Source organism: Scyliorhinus canicula, chromosome 1 (genome assembly GCF_902713615.1).
Source record: "Scyliorhinus canicula chromosome 1, sScyCan1.1, whole genome shotgun sequence".
NCBI lineage: Eukaryota > Metazoa > Chordata > Chondrichthyes > Carcharhiniformes > Scyliorhinidae > Scyliorhinus > Scyliorhinus canicula.
Window position 1 is genome coordinate 168,849,237 of NC_052146.1, and position 20,813 is coordinate 168,870,049.

The 20,813-nt window shown below is 45.7% G+C and overlaps 1 protein-coding gene across 5 annotated transcripts in view; it reads right to left on the bottom strand.

Annotated features, from left to right (window-relative positions):
* Positions 1–20,813, bottom strand: part of serac1 (serine active site containing 1) — a 192,665-nt gene that overhangs the window by 24,147 nt on the left and 147,705 nt on the right. For all 5 annotated transcript variants that reach the window (XR_005461303.1, XR_005461304.1, XR_005461305.1 and 2 more), the window contains one exon: positions 4,327–4,424. Coding sequence is in view for 2 of the 5 variants with exons in the window: in XM_038802404.1 (XP_038658332.1) it covers positions 4,327–4,424 (98 nt within the window). In the remaining 3 variants the exon portion in view is untranslated. The remainder of the gene's footprint in view (positions 1–4,326; positions 4,425–20,813) is intronic.

The following is a 20,813-nucleotide window of genomic DNA, read 5'->3' on the forward strand; positions in this document are numbered from 1 at the left end:
TATGTTTTCTATTTTGCATAGATAATGGTAAATATACTTTATTCAAAAACCCAATAAAAAACATTTATATAAAAAAAGAATCTGTGTGCCCTGGTTCTAGAATTCTCCACCAAAAGAAACAATTTTATCCTGTTCACTACCTCTTCCCTTCATAATTTTCTGCACCTCAATTAAGTCGCACTCAGCCTTCTTTGTTCCAAGGAAAATAGCCCCAACCTATCCAATCTCTCCTCATAGCTACTTTTCTAACCCTGGCAACATTCTTGTAAACCTCTGCACTCTCTCCAGAGCAATTACGTCCTTACTGTAATGTGACCAGAACTGCACACAATACTCTCGTGGTCTACTATATCTGCATCTTCCATTTCCTTTGTAGATATGGAGTCAAAATATTAATTTAAAACCTTCCCACAGCCTCCCACATTTTCCTTAACTAACTTTCCGGCATTAATATATTGTCAAACATCTTTGGGGTTTCTTTAACTTTACTTGCTAATCTTGTTTCATGGCTTCTCTTTGATGTCTTCATTTCCTTTTATACTTCACCCCTGCACTTCCTATACTTGTGTAGGCTATCTGCAGCACAAAGTTCTTTGTGCCTATCATACACTTGCTTTTTCTGTTTGATCTTCCCCTGTATGCCTCCAGACAGCCCGGGGGGGCGGGTCGTCGAGATTTGAGATTGGGCACTATCACTCTTATCTCTGGAGTGGGCATGTCTACTTTGTACATTTAGGATCTCACTTTTTAGTGCTTCCCACTGGTTTTCCTGTTTTCTCCTCAGCCAAACTTCTTCAAAATGTGCCTTCCCCCAGTGCACCAGCGCAAAACATCGCAGACACTTGATTTTCACTGGATATCATTTGTACTTGAAATCGCTCACTCATTTCATATTTCATAGAATTTACAGTGCAGAAGGAGGCCATTCGGCCCATCGAGTCTGCACCGGCTCTTGGAAAGAGCACCCTACCCAAGGTCAACACCTCCACCCTATCCCCATAACCCAGTAACCCCACCCAACACTAAGGGCAATTTTAGACACTAAGGGCAATTTATCATGGCCAATCCACCTAACCTGCACATCTTTGTGACTGTGGGAGGAAACCGGAGCACCCGGAGGAAACCCACGCACACACGGGGAGGATATGCAGACTCCGCACAGACAGTGACCCAAGCCGGAATCGAACCTGGGACCCTGGAGCTGTGAAGCGATTGTGCTATCCACAATGCTACCGTGCTGCCCTAGCACTAGCTTTGCCAATTTCTGCCTATTAAAGCACCAAAAATAGTGTAAATCTAGCCCTCTATGTTTTTGTTAAAAAGTAGGGGACAAAATTGGTCTTGGTAGCACTAGTGTCATAGGAGTGTCCCTTTCAGAAATGTTTTTGTCTTATCACATGGCTTCAGTGATGTCATAGTGTGGGTGGAGTTGGGCTGTGGCTCTGTGAGTTTTTATTTTTGCTTTATGTTTGGAGCTGGTTTGTGGATCTGGGGGGTTTTACTTTCGCTTTGAGTTTTGGACTGATTTTGATCTGCACAGGTTGAAAGAGTGTTTCTTTATCTTCATTTTAAAAACTGCTTCCAGACTACTTGATAACTTAAAAGAGATAATTGCTTTCTGGAAGGAATTGAAATCTGCTGTTTGAGAAGGGAACAGAGTATCACTAACAAGTCTTATACCAGTGAGAATTGGACCGCACCCTTGAAAAGGGGTTTCTGGTTTTACTTGGATTTTGTTATTGAATTGGAACAGTTAAAGGGGGAATAGATTGCTGCAGCTGTGTCGGTCTTTTACATTTGTAGTTGATAACATTTCTGTGTGTTAGAAAATTGTTAACTAAATTCGTAGAATAAAGCTTGTTTTTTGATTAAAAGTGCCTAAGAACTCTGTTAAATAACACCTGAAAGGCAGGCTCTTGTGCTCATGATAACCAAAATCAATAAATGATTGCAGGCCAGGTGGAATCCATAATATACTTTGGTGTTTTCAAAACCCTGGCCCATAACACCAGGAACACTTAGGTTTAAGATCCACTCGTGTCCAATCCATGTGTGTATACCTCTGCCACAAATTGTGTCAGATACTACTTCAGTGAGGGTGCATGCATACAGCTACCACCCATCAGAAGTATACAGAGCACCATTTTGGAGCTAAATGATCGAGTGGATCTTGCACAGTTAAATATGGGTTAAACAGAATGAAGTATTCTCCGCAAACTAAGCAGATGTTTTTTGCTGGTTGATTTTTTATGGCTGTGGATACAATTCTCCAAGTGTTTGATGCTTTCAAGTTATAATTGTGATGAACAAGGTATAATTTTAAGTTGAATTTTTAAAAATATGTATTTTTGTGATAAGGAAGGTAGAGGGCTCCCAGTTTCACTTCGGTTTTTTATGAGCCTTGGTGCCTCGAAGTTTGGGCAGATCTCTGGTTGAAAGGTTTTTTGTTTTTATATATATATATATATATATATATATATATTTAAATGTGGTTCCACAATCTCTGAAGTTAAATACGAGTTATTTTGAAAACAAAATAGAAAAAACTGGGCTGTTGTTGGTGACGGTGGTCAAGTGACACAGGGAAGAGTTCAGTGTGTGTCAGAGAGTGAAGGCAGGGATTTTCCACTCTCTGAGATAAGAAATACCACAAAGTTACTGAGAGATTGGGTCTAGGGAATTAATGTTATTTTTCTGCAGTTCAAGCAACATTGAGTTCAAAATGTGATTTTGGGTGTGTTGGGGAGAGATGAGTTGGGTGAGAAACATCAAGTGAACGTTCAAGAATTCACCGGAAGAAAACCATTTGCACATGTGCCAGGTTTAATGTGCTCTACTGATCCTTTAAGGGATATGGGGCAAAGGCTGCATGTCAAGTGAGATCACAAATCAGCCATAATGTGGAACTAGCCTGACGGGCTAAGTGGTCTACTCCTGCTCCTACATTCCTAAGATATGTGGAAGAACTAGAGAAGCCAGTATTGTTCTCCTCAAAGTAGAGCATAGAGATTAAGAGGAGGTTTGATAGGAGGTGTCAAAAGTCATAAATGATTCTGAGAGAATAAATCAGGAAAAAACGTGTCCAGTAACAGAGGACATAGATTTCAGGTGATTGGCAAATGAATCAGAAGTGCCATATGGAAACAATTTCTACTCAGCAAAATATTGTGATCTGGAATGTATTATCTGAAATTATTGTGGAAGCATGGTGAATAGTAACATTCAGAGTAGAATTGGGTAAATATTTGAATGAAAATAAATGAAATCATGGTGAAAGAGGAGGGGAATTGAATTAATTGAAAAGCTTCAACAAAGAATCAGCATATTTTGATGTCCTGAATGTCCTCCTTATGTGTTAAATTACTCAAAAATAATACAATATAATGTTTAGCTGCTCTATCTTCCTATTTCTCGCCTCACTGGTACGTGGCACAGGAAGTAATCCCGAGATTACAATCCTAGAGGTCCTGTCTTTTAACAACATAGTACTCATTGCTGGTTTTCTGGGAGGCAAGCATCACAGGCACTACCTGCCTCAGTGAAAACCAATGTTGCAGCTGTCGTGTAAGGTACACTGGTATAACACTGGCTGCAACTGGATGCAGCTTAGATCAAAAAGATACTCCAGACCTTGAAGTTAGTTCAATCAGGTTTATTGAACTAATAGCACAGTCAGCACAGTTCTCAGTGAGTTCGACTCTCTGCTAAAGTAAGTGTGGTTACTCTGTCTGACTGAATCAGACTAGCTCTTAGCCACATGGTGGAGGTGGGAGATTGTAACAAGATCCTTGACTGACTCTCTAGATGTCCATCAGTGGAAAGAGGCGGAGTGTGAGTGCTTCGTGTCTTTTATAGTCAGATCCCACCCCTGAGTGTCCTGCCTGCTTATTGGTCATGTCCTGTTCTCTGTGTCCATGAGCTGCTTGTCTGTGCCTGCCTGTACATTATGTGTGTGTCTGCATATCATGACATCTCCCCTTTTTTAAAATGTTTGTATGACGTATTTAAAGGAATAGGTCAATATTAACATATATACATGCAGTGAATGTGAACATATGTACATGTGAAAACAACTGTCTAATGCGAGAACACAGAACATAGCAAACAGAACAAATGTTCATAAGCCAGTCTCTGTGGCTTGCGTCTGATCCTGGTCAACCGCTGGAGAGGTGGTGGTGGGGACGACAGCGACTTGATGGGCGGGATTGAAGCCTGAATGGTGGCCTCGTGAGTCGAGGTATCAGGAGGTGGCAAAACAACATAAGGAAACGGAGAAGAATGTGGGACAGAGCGGAAACTGTTTGTTTGCTTTTGTAAAGTTCTTACCTCCCATACTATGTGCAATCCACACTACTGGCCTATCCCCAACACCTGCAGCTTTCAGTTTAGTCAGGAGCTCCCGACCCCTGTAAGCCAAGGATTTCCTGGATAAAAACAAAAAATTAGACAAGCTGTTAATTCTTGCTGGTTTCAAACCTAAGAGTGCTTCTAAATTTTAAGAAAATGCATTATAAGCTGAAAGGGGAAAATGTACAATGTAGTAACTTCCACAAGCTAAATCTAAAACTTATTTCTGTTAAATTAAATATCCATTAAGGAATCTTATGAAGTTGTAACAATCCCAGCTGGTGTTATACAATCATATAATCTACAGTGCAGAAGGAAGCCACTCAGCCCATCGAGTCTGCACCAGCTCTTGGAAAGAGCACCCTACTTAAGCCCACATCTCCACCCTAGCTCCGTAACCCGACCTAACCCAAGGGCAATTTAGCATGGCCAATCCACCTAACCTGCACATCTTTGGACTGTGGGAAGAAACCGGAGCACCCGGAGGAAACCCACGCAGACACAGGAAGAACGTGCAGATTCCGCGCAGACAGTGACCCAAGCCAGGAATCAAACCCGGTCCCTGGTGCTGCGAAGCAACAGTGCTAACCACTTCTTTAGCTTTGGACTTGCTCTCTGTTCCTTTTCATGTCCTGTCTGTTCTGGTACTTTCTGTGGTATGCTGCTTCCAACTGAACTAATACTGGTGTTCTGACTCTGTAGGTTTCCCACTCTGGTCCTCTGTTGTGCTGTGTAGCAGCACAGCCTTTTTGTTCTACTTTCTTTTGGCTTCCCTTCAACAGTCATAAAACCTCATTAAAATGAAGATATACAAACAGGTCCAAACCTGATGTCTCCACTTTAAAATTAAACTAGACCTAAGTTTCATGTTTTTAACCCACAAATAAATTACATTCAAACTTAAAGCTAAAACCTATTCCTAATACCCACATATACAAATATAACTTACTTGAAACTATTTCTATTTCCTAACACGTCAGAATAGGACCTTAATTATTGCTTCATGCATCTGACCAGACCATACCACCTATCATTCTGTTCGCCAAAGAAAAAAAGAGTAAAAACAACAAGGTTGTTGTGATGGGAGACTTCAACTTCCCCAATGTTGACTGGGACTCACTTAGTGCTAGGGGCCTGGAGGGGGCAGAGTTTGTAAGGAACATCCAGGAGGGCTTCTTAAAACAATACGTAGACAGTCCAACCAGGGAAGGGGCTGTACTGGACCTGGTATTGGGGAATGAGCCCTGCCAGGTGGCAGAAGTTTCAGTAGGGGAGCATTTCGGGAACAGTGACCACAATTCAGTAAGTTTTAATGTGCCGGTGGACAAGGATAAGAGTGGTCCTAGGGTGAATGTGCTAAATTGGGGGAAGGCTAATTATAACAATATTAGGTGGGAACTGGAGAACCTAGATTGGGGGCGGATGTTTGAGGGTAAATCAACATCTGACATGTGGGAGGCTTTCAAATGTCAGTTGAAAGGAATTCAGGACCGGCATGTTCCTGTGAGGAAGAAGGATAAATATGGCAAATTTCGGGAACCTTGGATAACGAGAGATATTGTAGGCCTCGTCAAAAAGAAAAAGGAGGCATTTGTCAGGGCTAGAAGGCTGGGAACAGACGAAGCCTGTGTGGAATACAAGGAAAGTAGGAAGGAACTTAAGCAAGGAGTCAGGAGGGCGAGAACAGGTCACAAAAAGTCATTGGCAAATAGGGTTAAGGAAAATCCCAAGGCTTTTTCCACGTACATAAAAAGCAAGAGGGTAGCCAGGGAAAGGGTTGGCCCACTGAAGGATAGGCAAGGGAATCTATTTGTGGAGCCAGAGGAAATGGGTGAGGTACTAAATTAATACTTTGCATCAGTATTCACCAAAGAGAAGGAATTGGTGGATGCTGAGTCTGGAGAAGGGTGTGTAGATAGCCTGGGTCACATTGAGATCCAGAAAGATGAGGTGTTGGGCGTCTTGAAAAATATTAAGATAGATAAGTCGCCAGGGCCGGATGGGATCTACCCCAGAATACTGAAGGAGACGAGAGAGGAAATTGCTGAGGCCTTGACAGAAATCTTTGGATCCTCACTGTCTTCAGGTGATGTCCCAGAGGACTGGAGAATAGCCAATGTTGTTCCTTTGTTTAAGAAGGGTAGCAAGGATAATCCAGGGAACTACAGGCCGGTGGGCCTTACGTCAGTGGTAGGGAAATTACTGGAGAGAATTCTTTGAGACAGGATCTACTCCCATTTGGAAGCAAATGGACGTATTAGTGAGAGGCAGCATAGTTTTGTGAAGGAGAGGTCGTGTCTCACTAACTTGATAGAGTTTTACGAAGAGGTCACAAAGATAATTGATGCAGGTAGGGCAGTGGATGTTGTCTATATGGACTTCAGTAAGGCCTTTGACAAGATCCCTCATGGTAGACTGTACAAAACGTGAAGTCACACGGGATCAGGGGTGAGCTGGCAATGTGGATACAGAACTGGCTAGGTCACAGAAGGCAGAGAATAGCAATGGAAGGGTGCTTTTCTAATTGGAGGGCTGTGACTAGTGGTGTTCCGCAGGGATCAGTGCTGGGACCTTTGCTGTTCGTAGTATACATAAATGATTCGGAGGAAAATGTAATTGGTCTGACTAGGAAGTTTGCAGACGACACAAAGGTTGGTGGAACTGCGGATAGCGGTGAGGACTGTCAGAGGATACAGCAGGATTTAGATTGTTTGGAGACTTGGGCGGAGAGATGGCAGATGGAGTTTAATCCGGACAAATGTGAGGTAATGCATTTTGGAAGGTCTAATGCAGGTAGGGAATATACAGTGAATGGTAGAACCCTCACGAGTATTAAAAGTCAGAGAGATCTAGGTGTACAGGTCCACAGGTCACTGAAAGGGGCAACACAGGTGGAGAAGGTAGTCAAGAAGGCATACGGCATGCTTGCCTTCATTGGCCGGGGCAATGAGTATAAATTGAGTATAAAAGCAAGTCATGGTGCAGCTGTATAGAACCATAGTTAAACCACACTTGGAGTATAGTGTTCAATTCTGGTCGCCTCCCTACCAGAAGGATGCCGGCCATTGCGGAGGCTTACACGGCCGGCACGGAGGAATAGAGTGCCCCCAAGGCACAGGCCCGCCTGCGGATCGGTGGGCCCCGATCGCGGGCCAGGCCGCCGTGGAGGCACCCCCCGGGGCCAGATCGCCCCCGCGGCCCCCCGCGGCCCCCGGAGCACGCCCGCGCCACCAGGTCCCGCCGGTAAGGGACCTACTCCAATTTCCGCCGGCAGGACCTGCATAGAATGGGCGGGACTTCAGCCCATCGCGGGTGTGATGACAGACGGCTGCTTTGGTGACTGGAAGCCAGTGTCCAGTGGCATACCACAGGGATCAGTGCTGGGACTCTTGTTGTTTTTCATTTATATAAATTACATAGATGACTGATAGTAGGATCAGTAGGTTTGCGGATGACACAAATATCGGCTGGGTAGTTCACAGTGAGGCCAAGTGCCTTGGGGTACAGGAGGATATAGATGGGATGGTCAAATGGGCAAAAAGGTGGCACGTGGAATTTAATCCTGAAAAATGTGAGGTGATACACTTGGGAAGGAATAATTTGACAAGGAAGTATTCAGTGACACAGGCAAGTTTTGAGGAACAAAGTGACCGTGGCGTGTTTGTCCATAGATCTCTGAAGGCAGAAGGTCAGGTTAATAAGGTGGTGAAAAAGACATATGGGACACTTGGCATAGATTACAATAGCAGGGAGGTCATGTTGCAGTTGTATAGAACTTTGGTGAGGTCACAGCTGGAGTACTGTGAGAATTCTGGTCGCCACATTATCGGACGGATGTGATTGCATTGGAGGGGGTGCAGAAGCGATTCACCAGGATGTTGCCTGGAATGGAACATTTAAGTTATGAAGAGAGGTTGGATAGGCTTGGGTTGTTTTCTCTGGAGCAGAGAAGACTGAGGGGGTGACCTGATCAAGGGGTACAAGATTATGAGGGCATGGACAGGGTGGATAGGGAGCAGCTGTTCCCCGTAGTTGAAGGGTCAGTTATGAGGGGACACAAGTTTGAGGTGAGGGGAAGGAGGTTTAGTGGGGATTTGAAGAAAAACTTTTTTACTCAGGGGTGGTGATGGTCTGGAATGCACTGGTTGGGAGGGTGCTAGAGGCAGGTTGCGCACCCCGGACCCCCCCCAAATAGTGCACCCAGCCCGTGGCACAGTCCTCCCTGCCCACGGATCGGCCCTCCCCCGATTGTGGCGGTGCTGGACTGAGTCCGCAGCCGCCATATGGAGTTCCTGACGGATGAGACCATGAGAGACGCACGCCATCGGGAACTCGGCTGGTCGGTGGCGTAGCATCGGGGGTGGGTCTCAGGCAATGTCCTGAGGCCATCAGTATGGCGTTGGAGGGGGTGGAGCATCACAAAAGCGGCGCCACCCCCAATTTGGTCGTGAACGGAGATTCCCCAGCTGACCACCAGATGCAATTTTGGCGTCGGCGACCGGAGAATCCTGCCCAAGGTGTTTCTCCAGAAAGCCAACTGCCTGTGAGTAAGTATTTTCTAAGCTGCAGGGACCCTGAATGAGTGACTCTACAGGGAAGACCATTACCATCTGTAAACCAGAGACTTTAATTGCTGTTTAGAAAGTGTGCGAAAGAACCACCACCTGAAGCAAAAACTCTTATCTTTTGACTTTCATCCTTATTATTTCTTTCACCCCTCCTCCCTCTGTCTTGTGTGTGTGGGTTGAGGGTGGGGCTGTTGAATTGGGAGTCAGGGTAAGGTGATAGTTGACCAGTGGTATTTGCTGCATTTTCCCATTATAGTAAATGTGTTTACATTTACAAACCTGGTGACTGTAATTATTGGGCAGCCAAGGGCCAAAGAATTTGGGTCTTTTTATAAGAATTGTTGGTCACTTGTATTGGAGCTTCCTCACATGTAGGTGGAAGTCGCATGTTTGGTGGCTCCAGTTTTTTGGAAAAGGTTTTGTGAGAAGTTGTGGGAAGCTCGGAGACAGTTTAAGGATGTCAAAAACCAGAAAAAAGATAAGAGGGGAAAAAGGGAGTGAGCGAACGTTCATCGTTGAACGTGGTGAGGGGTTCAGCGGGAGAAAAGATGGTGGGAGAGAGCTCGCCAGGTGGAGCCGCGCCCATCACAATAGAAAAGATGGCCGAAATGATGGCTGGTGATTTTGAGCGACTGTTCTCAAAACATTTCAAAAATCATCGGATAGAGATAACGACCTCGCTCTAGGAGTGGGTGGGGGAGACCCTTGTCCTAATGTGAGAGGCATTGGCGGAGACTTCGGCGGTGTGGGAGCAAGGTGGGAAGATTGAAAGGGTGGAGGAGTTATTGTGTCAGCATAGCTACCAGTTCACCTCGATTGATGAGGAGCTGCGGAGGATGGCGGAGATCACAGAGGGCTGATAGCCAAAGTAGAGGACCTGGAGAACAGATCATGAAGGCAGAACTTGAGGATCATGGGTGTGCCTGAGGCGCTACAGGGTCCGGGGCCTACAGAGTACTTTGCTGAGATGCTTGCAAAGTTGAGAGCCCTCCTACTACGAATTGGACAGGGCACACCAATCGCTCTGGCCAAAATCAAAAACCAATGAGCCACTGAAAACTGTGATTGTCTGTTTTCACAATTTTCAGGTAAAGGAGGTGCTGAGGTGGGTGAAGCAGAAGAATGAACATTCTGCCACGGTTCTGTTTGTTTTCCAAAGCCATTATTTAAGTAGGTAGATAGGCTGGTCTCGTTGTTTGTGTGGGCAGGGAAGATGGCCAGGATAAGGAAAGCGGTATTCCAAATGGGGGCGGTAATCAGGGGGGGGGGGGGGGGGGGGGGGGGGGGGTTGGTTCTTCAGAACTTGCTATACTATTACTGGGCGGTGAACTGTAACATGACCTGCCGACTCTTGTACTCAATACCCCGTCCGATGAAGGCAAGCATGCCGTATGCCTTCTTGACCGCTCTATTGACCTGCGTTGCCACCTTCAGGGTACAATAGACCTGAACTCCCAGATCTCTCTGGACATCAATTTTCCCCAGGACTCTTCCATTGACCGGATAGTCCGCTCTTGAATTGGATCTTCCAAAATGCATCACCTCGCATTTGCCTGGATTGAACTCCATCTGCCATTTCTCTGCCCAACTCTCCAATCTATCTATATTCTGCTGTATTCTCTGACAGTCCCTCTCGCTATCTGCAACACCACCAATCTTAGTATCATCTGCAAACTTGCTAATCAGACCACCTATACCTTCCTCCAGATCATTTATGTATATCACAAACAACAGTGGTCCGAGCACAGATCCCTGTGGAACACCACTAGTCACCTTTCTCCATTTTGAGACACTCCCTTCCACCACTACTCTCTGTCTCCTGTTGCCCAGCCAGTTTTTTATCCATCTAGCTAGTACACCCTGAACCCCATGCGACTTCACTTTTTCCATCAACCTGCCATGGGAGACTTTATCAAACGCCTTACTGAAGTCCATGTATATGACATCTACAGCCCTTCCCTCATCAATAAACTTTGTCACTTCCTCAAAGAATTCTATTAGATTTGTAAGACATGACCTTCCCTGCACAAAACCATGCTGCCTATCACTGATCAGTCTATTTTCTTCCAAATGTGAATAGATCCTATCCCTCAGTATCTTCTCCAACAGTTTGCCTACCACTGACGTCAAGCTCACAGGTCTATAATTCCCTGGATTATCTCTGCTACCCTTCTTAAATAAAGGGACAAAATTAGCAATTCTCCAGTCCTCCGGGACCTCACCCGTGCTCAAGGATGCTACAAAGATATCTGTTAAGGCCCCAACTATTTCGTCCCTCACTTTCCTCAGTAACCTGGGATAGATCCCATCTGGTCCTGGGGACTTGTCCACCTTAGTGCCATTTAGAATACCCAAAACTTCCCCCTTCCTTATGGCGACTTGACCTAGAGTATTTAAACATCCATCCCCAGCCTCAACATCCATCATGTCCCTCTCCTTGGTGAATACCAATGCAAAGTACTCATTAAGAATCTCACCCATTTCCTCTGACTCCACGCATAAATTCCCTCTTTTGTCTTTGAGTGGGCCAATCCTTTCTCTAGTTACCCTCTTGCTCCTTATATACGAATAAAAGGCTTTGGGATTTTCCTTAACCCTGTTAGCCAAGATATTTCATGACCCCTTTTAGCCCTCTTTGTTGCGTGTTTGAGATTCGTCCTACTTTCCCGATATTCCTGCAAAGCGTCATCAGTTTTAAGTTTCCTAGATCTTATGTATGCTTCCTTTTTCATCTTAGCTAGTCTCACAATTCCACCCGTCATCCATGGTTCCCTAATCTTGCCATTTCAATCCCTCATTTTCACAGGGACATGTCTGTCTTGCACTCTAATCAACCTTTTCTTAAAAGACTCCCACATTTCAAATGTGGGCTTACCCTTAAACTGCTGCTTCCAATTCACATTCCCTAGCTCCTGCCGAATTTTGTTATACTTGGCCTTTCCCCAATTCAGCACTCTTCCTTTAGGACCACTCTCGTCTTTGTCCATGAATACTCTAAAACTTACGGAATTGTGATCGCTATTCCCAAAGTATTCACCAACTGAAACTTCAACCACCTGGCTGGGATCATTTCCCAATACCAGGTCCAGTATGGCCCCTTCCCGAGTTGGACTATTTACATACTGCTCTAAAAAAACTCTCCTGGATGCTCCTTACAAATTTTGCTCCATCTACGCCTCCAACACTACACGAGTCCCATTCAATGTTGAGGAAGTTAAAATCTCCCATCACAACCACCTTATTGCTCCTACATTTTTCGATAATCTGTCTACATATTTGTACCTCTGCTTCACGCTCGCTTTTGGGAAGCCTGTAGTAAAGTCCCAACAATGTTACTGCACCCTTCCTATTTCTTAGCTCTACCCGTATTGCCTCAGTGCTCGAATCCTCCATAGTGCCCTCCTTAATCACAGCTGTGATATCATCTCTGACTAGTAATGCAACTCCTCCACCCTTTTTACCTCCCTCTCTATCCCTCCTGAAGCATCGATATCCTGGGATATTTAGTTGCCAATTTTGCCCTTCCCTCAACCAAGTCTCAGTAATACCAATAACATCATATTCCCAGGTACTAATCCAAGCCCGAAGTTCATCTGCCTTACCTACTACACTTCTCGCATTCAAACTTTTGTGAGGGCCACGAAGAATCCAGCACGAGTTTTCAGGATACAAAGAAATAACATTTATTTACAATAACATATACACAACAGCAGCAACTTCCCTTGCTGCTCACTCCTCTCTCTCTCTGGTTCCAAACTGGCCAGCTCTATTTATGCAGTGAGTCTGCTAATGATTTCTCCGCCCCCCCCCCCCTCATTGGGGAAGCTCATACTCCCACAGGATTGTGGGGTTGTCATTAGTCCCCAGCCAATGGTAAGCAGGCAGGTTATAACAAAAACAAATGCACCTCAGACCACCTGTCCCTTTGCGTTCATCATCTCTTCCCTGTCTACTCTTCCCCTTAGTCACAATGAGTTTATTATCTAGTACCTTACTGGCTTTAGTTGCTGCCTCTTTACTGACCTCTAACTTCCTAATCTGGTTCCCATGCCCCTGCCACATTAGTTTAAATCCTCCCCAACAGTGTTAGGACATTGATTCCAGTCCTGCCCAGGTGTAGACCATCCGATTTGTAATGGTCCCACCTCCCCAGAACCGGTTCCAATGTCCCAAATGTCTGAACCCCTCCCTCTTGCACCATCTCTCAAGCCACATATTCATTGGCACTGGTAGCAATCCTGAGATTACTGCCTTTGAGGTCCTATTTTTTAACTTATCTCCTAACTCCTTAAATTCTGATTGTAGGACCTCATCCCGTTTTTTAACGTATATCGTTGGTGCCTATATGCACCACGACAACTGGCTGTTCACCCTCCCCCTTCAGTATGTCCTGCAGCCAATCTGAGACATCCCTGACCTGTGCACCTGGGAGGCAACATACCATTCGGGAGTCTCGTTTTCGACCACAGTTGGGAGGTGCGAGGGCCAGGCCAGCGCCGGCATTCTAGTTTTCGAGGAGCAGCAGTCAGCTTGACCTGTCATGTGAGAGTGCCTTTAAGAAATGGATGTTCAAGCAATGTATCTTTAAGAAATGCAGTGATGTCAGAGTGGATGGAGCTGGGCTTTAGCTCAGCCATATTGAAGTTTTTTTTTAGTTTCAGTTTTGAGGAAAAGAGCTTGGGTGTGTCTGTGTTTGCAGTGAGCTGGATCTGCTGTGATCTCTGCCAGGAAAGACTATCACTGAATCATTTGGGTGACTTAAACTCATAATGGTAATGTCTTTAACCTGATGTGTTTCTGTTTAAAGGTGTTAAGTCTCTTGGATGTTTAAAGGAACAACTGAAGGATAATTTAGTGTATTATTTTCGGGGTTATTTTTGAAGTAAGGGGTGTTAAGTGATCCAATGTTTATTTAAAAGGTTAAGTTGAATTGATGGAATAAATATTGTTTTGTGTTTAAAAACCCACGTGTCCATAATTGTATACCACACCTGGAGAACAAGCCATGTGCTTCAAAAGCTAACAATCCATTAAAAGAGAGAGGTTGGTTGAACTCCATGATACTTTTTGGGGTTCTGAAAACACCGCTCCCATAACAGACTAGTGGCCAGGGCTGAGAGTGGGAGGACTGGGCAGCAATCGACCAGTAAGGGTGAGAGCAGAGGCCAGGCCAGATAGCCAGCAGTGGCAGCCAGCCAGTTGCTCATGCAGTTGTTGTGGCTTCAGGCCCAGCCGCTTGAGCAAGAGGTGTGAGCAGTAAGGAGGTACAAAGGCTCAGCAGGCTCCAGCTGGTTTTCAGGGAGCAGCAAGGTTACTTGACTAGAGGCCAAGGCTGAGAGTGAGGGGGCTGGGCAGCAACCGGACTGGCGAGGGCGAGAGCAGAGGCCAGGCCAGACCGGGTAGCCAGCAGTAACCAAGTAGTGAGCCATCACCAACACACCTAGGAGCTTAGGTTGTCGAGGGGAGTAGCTGCAAGGGCAACTCGTGCCCCAGGCCAGAGCTGAGGAGAGCAATGAAGCCTGCTCGTATTAATTGAAATCAAGACCCATCAATCAACATGAAGAGACACTAAATCTGGCAGTCAGAGAAAGGTGAAGGCGATAGGATGATGCTAAGTAAAAAGACAGTTTGACACTTTAAAAGGTTTGATGTATTGAGCAGTGCCCAAAATGCACATTCATCCTCAGCAATGACATCCACCAAATGTTTTGGTGACTTGTCAGGGGCGACACAGTAGCACAATGCTTAGCGCTTCTGCCTCACAGCGCCATTAACCTAGGTTCAATTCCGACCTCGGGTGAGGAGCCTAGATTTTTAAAAAAAATGTATTTTATCACAAACATGTGTCAAAACAGGTTACAGCGAATAAACACCCCGGGAAACATAGTTTCCAACAATCAATTATACAACCTGTACAGATTTTTCCCCTTTTTCACCCCCCTCCCTCACGACAAACAGCCCCTCAAACAGTCACAGACATCCCCCACCTTTCCTCAAACCCCCCCGAAGAACCCCTTAACTCATACTTTATCTTCTCTAATGGGTGAGGAGCATAGTTTAGGTAGATAGTCAACATCTTTTCCCAAAGCTAAAGGAGTCTACAACTAGGGGGCATAGGTTTAAGATGAGAGGAGAGAGAAAGAAAAGAGACCAGAGGGGAAATGTTTTCACACAGAGGGTGGTGAGCATCTGGAACTAGCTGCCAGAGGCAGTGGTAGAGGTGTTAGACAATTACATGAGCAGGGTGGGTACAGAGGGATATGGGCCAAATGCGGGCAAGTGGGACTAGCTTAGTGATAGAAACTGGGCGGCATGGACAAGCTGGGCCGAAGGGCCTGTTTCCATGCTGTAAACATCTATGACTCTATGCACGTTCTCCCTGTGTCAGTGTACCGGTTTCCCCCCACAGTACAAAGATGTGCATGTTATGTGGATTAGCCATGCTAAATTGCCCCTAAATTATCCAAAGAAGTTAGTTGGAGTAATGGGGATAGCGGTGGTGGGCCTGGGTGGGGTGCTCTCTCAGCGGGTCAATGCAGACTCGATGGGCTGAATGGCCACCTTCTGCACTGTAGGGATTCCATGATTTTGACCTGCTGATTTCCGGAGTCAACATTTTGCCTAAAAAAACATGAACAAGAAGTGGACTCTGAAATAGGATTGGATTGGATTTTGTTTATTGTCACGACCGAGGTACAGTGAAAAGTATTTTTCTGTGAGCAACTCAAACAGATCATTTAGTACATGAAAAGAAAAGAAAAAGAAAATACATAATGGGGCAACACAAGGTACACATTAACCCCCCATTAACCTTATTTTTTAGGACACTAAGGGCAATTTAGCATAGCCAATCCACCTAACCCGCACATCTTTGGACTGTGGGAGGAAACCGGAGCACCCGGAGGAAACCCACGCACACACGGGGAGGACGTGCAGACTCCGCACAGACAGTGACCCAGCCGGGAATCGAACATGGGACCCTGGAGCTGTGAAGCATTTATGCTAACCACCATGCTACCGTGCTGCCTGATACAGCAACCTGATCCAGTCAATAAAGCCCTGCCCAAATCCGAACCGTCCCAGTACCTCCCATTCTACCCGATCAAAAGCCTTTTCTGCATCCATTGCAACCACTATCTCCACCTCCCTACCTTCCCGGGGCATCATGATCATGTTTAACAACCTTCTTACATTGGCCACCGACTGCCTATCCTTAACAAACCCCGTCTGGTCCTCCCCAATAACGTCTGTAACACAATCCTCAATCCTGGAGGACAAAATTTTGGCCAGCAATTTGGCATCTACATTTAACAGGGATATCGGCCTGTAGGACCCACACAGCTCTGGGTTCTTGTCCCACTTCAGAATCAGCGAAATCGTGGCCTGTGACATCGTCAGGGGCAGCACCCCTCTTTCCCTTGCCTCACTGAACATCCTCATCAACACCGGCCCCAATATCCCAGAGAACCTTTTATAAAACCCCCGTCCGGCCGCGGGGCTTTATCGACTGTATGGCCTTCAGACCCTCCACTATCTCTTCCACCCGATCGGGGCCCCCAGCCCTTCTACCAGCTCCCCGTCCACCTTTGGGAAATACAGCCCCTCCAAGAAGTGCCTCATCCCTCCGGTCCCGTAGGGGATTCCAATTTGTACAGCCTGCTGTAGAAATCCCTAAACATCTTATTCACCCCTGCTGAATCTCCAACCAAGTTCCCATCTCCATCATTTACTTTCCCTATCTCGCTGGCTGCCTCCCTCTTTCTAAGCTGCTGTCCAAGCATTCTGCTGGCCTTCTCTCAATGCTCATAGATCGCCCCCCTCGCCTTTTTCAGCTGCTCCACCCCCCTCCCTGTGGTTAACAAGCCGAACTCCGCCTATAGCCTCCGCCATTCGCTGAAATTGTTCCGGGGCACTGAGTATAAGAATTGGCAAGTCATGTTGCAGCTGTCTAGAACCTTAGTTAGGCCACACTTGGAGTATAGTGTTTAATTCTGGTTGCCACACTGCCAGAAGGATGTGGGGGCTCTGGAGAGGGTGCAGAAAAGATTTACCAGGATGTTGCCTGGTATGGAGGGCATTAGCTATGACGAGTAGTTGAATAAACTCGGTTTGTTCTCACTGGAACAACGGAGGTTGAGGGGCAACCTGTTAGAGGGCTACAAAATTATGAGGGGCATAGACAGAGTGGATAGTCACAGGCTTTTTCCCAGGATAGAGGGGTCAATTACTAGGGGGCATAAGTTTAAGGCACGAGGGGCAAGGTTTAGAGATCTACGAGGCAAGTTTTTTTACACAGTTCAGGTGAAGACCATCTCAACAGTACAGCTCTGTCTTTCCGCAGTACTGGTGCCAAGGGCAAAGGACATGAGGAACATAGTGTTCAGTTTTGGTCGCCACACTACCTGAACGACATGGAGGTTTTGGAGAGGGTAAAGAAGAGGTTTACCAGGAGGTACTAAATTATGAGGGGCATGGACAGAGTGGATAGTCAGAAGCTTTTTCCCAGGTTGGAAGCGTCAATTACTAGAGGACATAGGTTTAAGTTTAGAGGAGATGAGCGAGGCAAGTTTTGTTTTTTTACAGAGGGTAGTGGGTGCCTGGAACATCTTGCCGGCGGAGGTGATGGAAGCAGATAAGATAGTGACATTTAAGGGGTGTCTTGACAAACGCATGAATAGGATGGGAATAAGACCATAAGACCATAAGACATAGGAGTGGAAGTAAGGCCATTCGGCCCATCGAGTCCACTCCGCCATTCAATCATGGCTGATGGGCATTTCAACTCCACCTCCCAGCATTCTCCCCATAGCCCTTAATTCCTCGCGACATCAAGAATTTATCTATCTCTGCCTTGAAGCCATTTAGCGTCCCGGCCTCCACTGCACTCTGCGGCAATGAATTCCACAGGCCCACCACTCTCTGGCTGAAGAAATGTCTCCGCATTTCTGTTTTGAATTTACCCCCTCTAATTCTAAGGCTGTGCCCACGGGTCCTCGACTCCTCGCCTAACGGAAACAGTTTCTTTGCGTCCATCCTTTCTAAGCCATGTATTATCTTGTAAGTTTCTATTAGATCTCCCCTTAACCTTCTGAACTCCAATGAATACAATCCCAGGAACGCCAGCCGTTCCTCATATGCTAGACCCGCCATTCCAGGGATCATCCGTGTGAATCTCCGCTGGACACGCTCCAGTGCCAGTATGTCCTTCCTGAGATGTGGGGCCCAAAACTGGACACAGTACTCCAAATGGGGCCTAACCAGAGCCTTATAAAGGCTCAGTAGCACATCGCTGCTTTTATATTCCAACCCTCTTGAGATAAATGACAACATAGCATTCGCTTTCTTAATCACGGATTCAACCTGCATGTTTACCTTTAGGGAATCCTCGACTAGCACTCCCAGATCCCTTTGTACTTTGGCATTATGAATTTTCTCACCGTTTAGAAAGTAGTCTATGCTTGGATTCTTTTTTCCAAAGTGCAAGACCTCACATTTTCTCACGTTGAAATGCATCAGCCATTTCCTGCACCACTCTCCCAAACTGTCTAGATCCTTCTGCAGCCTCCCCACTTCCTCAGCACTACCTGCCTGACCACCTAACTTCGTATCATCAGCAAACTTCGCTAGAATGCCCCCAGTCCCTTCATCCAGATCATTAATATATATGGTGAACAGCTGCGGCCCCAACACTGAACCCTGTGGGACACCGCTGGTCACCGGCTGCCATTCCGAAAAAGAACCTTTTATCCCAACTCTCTGCCTTCTGTCAGACAGCCAATCCTCAACCCATGCCAGTAGCTCACCTCGAACACCATGGGCCCTCACCTTACTCAGCAGCCTCCTGTGTGGCACCTTATCAAAGGCCTTTTGGAAATCCAGATAGACCACATCCACTGGGTTTCCCTGGTCTAACCTACTTGTCACCTCCTCAAAGAATTCTAACAGGTTCGTCAGGCACGACCTCCCCTTACTAAATCCATGTTGACTTGTTCTAATCCGACCCTGCTCTTCCAAGAAATTAGAAATCTCATCCTTAACGATCGATTCTAGAATTTTACCAACAACCGAGGTTAGGCTAATTGGCCTATAATTTTCCATCTTTTGTCTTGATCCTTTCTTGAACAAGGGGGTTACAACAGCGATCTTCCAATCGTCCGGGACTTTCCCTGACTCCAGTGATTTTTGAAAGATCTCAACCAACGCTTCCGCTATTTCTTCAGCCACCTCCCTCAGAACTCTAGGATGTAGCCCATCGGGGCCAGGAGATTTGTCAATTTTAAGACCTTTTAGCTTTTTTAGCACCATCTCTTTTGTAATGGCAACCATACTCAACTCAGCCCCCTGACCCTTTATAATTTTTGGGATATTACTAACGTCTTCCACTGTGAAGACAGACGCAAAGTACTTATTAAGTTCTCCAGCCATTTCCTCATCTCCCATCACTAGCCTTCCAGAATCAGTTTGAATTGGCCCAATGTCTACTTTGGCCTGACGTTTGTTTCTTATGTATTGAAAGAAACTTTTACTATCATTTCTTATATTACTGGCTAGCCTGCCTTCATATTTGATCCTCTCCTTCCTTATTTGTCTCTTTGTTAACCTCTGTTTGTTTTTGTAGCCTTCCCAATCTTCTGATTTCCCGGTGCTTTTGGCCACTTTATAGGATCTCTCTTTTTCTTTGATACATTTCCTGACCTCCTTTGTCAGCCATGGCTGTCTAATCCCTCCCTGGATAATCTTTCTTTTCTTGGGGATGAACCTCTGTACAGTGTCCTCAATTATGCATACAAACTCCTGCCATTTTTGCTCTACTGTCTTCCCTGCTAGGGTCTGCTTCCAGTTGATTTTCACCAGTTCCTCTCTCATGCCCTCGTAATTACCTTTATTTAACTGTAACACCATTACATCCGATTTTGCCTTCTCTCTTTCAAACTGCAGACTGAACTCAACCATATTATGATCGCTGCTTCCTAAGTGTTCCCTTACTTTAAGATCTTTAATAAAGTCTGGTTCATTACATAGCACTAGGTCCAGAATAGCCTGCTCCCTTGTGGGCTCCATGACAAGCTGTTCCAAAAAGCCATCTTGTAAGCATTCCATGAATTCCTTTTCTTTGGATCCACTGGCTACATTATTTACCCAATCCACCTGCATATTGAAGTCCCCCATGATCACTGTGACCTTGCCTTTCTGACATGCCTTTTCTATTTCCCGGTACATGTTGCGCCCCTGGTCCTGACCACTGTTAGGCGGTCTGTACATAACTTAGGCGGTCTGTAGGGATAGAGGGATACAGACTCCTGAAGGTTTTAGGTTAGACAGACAGCTTGGTCGGTGCAGGCTTGGAAGGCTGAAGGGCCTGTTCCTGTGCTGTACGTTTCTTTGTTCGAAGGCAGCGACCAATAACACTAATTTCAATGGAAACTCCACAACATACTGCAAAAAAAATGTAATCACTGAGAGAGAAAAAGGTGTATGAAAAGGTAGTCTACTCTTCTAAAGTTCCTTTCAATGCCATGGGACTTGATTTTCGCAGAAGAGAACTTAAATCCTCATTGTACTGAACCATTGGGTATTCTTGAGAGATAGCACCAATAGCTTTCACAGACTTCTATCATCAGTTTTACAATGTAAATAAGAAGCAATGGCATACGTGGAGGCATTGAAGGAATAAGACCTCTCCTTGTGTTCTGGGAGACTTCAGGCATTTAAGAACCACTGGGATCATTCACTGTGGCACAGTGGTTAACTTAAATATCACTATCACACCTGTTTCTACCACCTCCTCCTGCCTCACAGCGCCAGGGTCCCGGGTTTGATGACTGTGTGTGAAGTTTGCACATTCTTTTGCACAGGAGCTATTTAGCATAGGGCTAAATCGCTGGCTTTGAAAGCAGG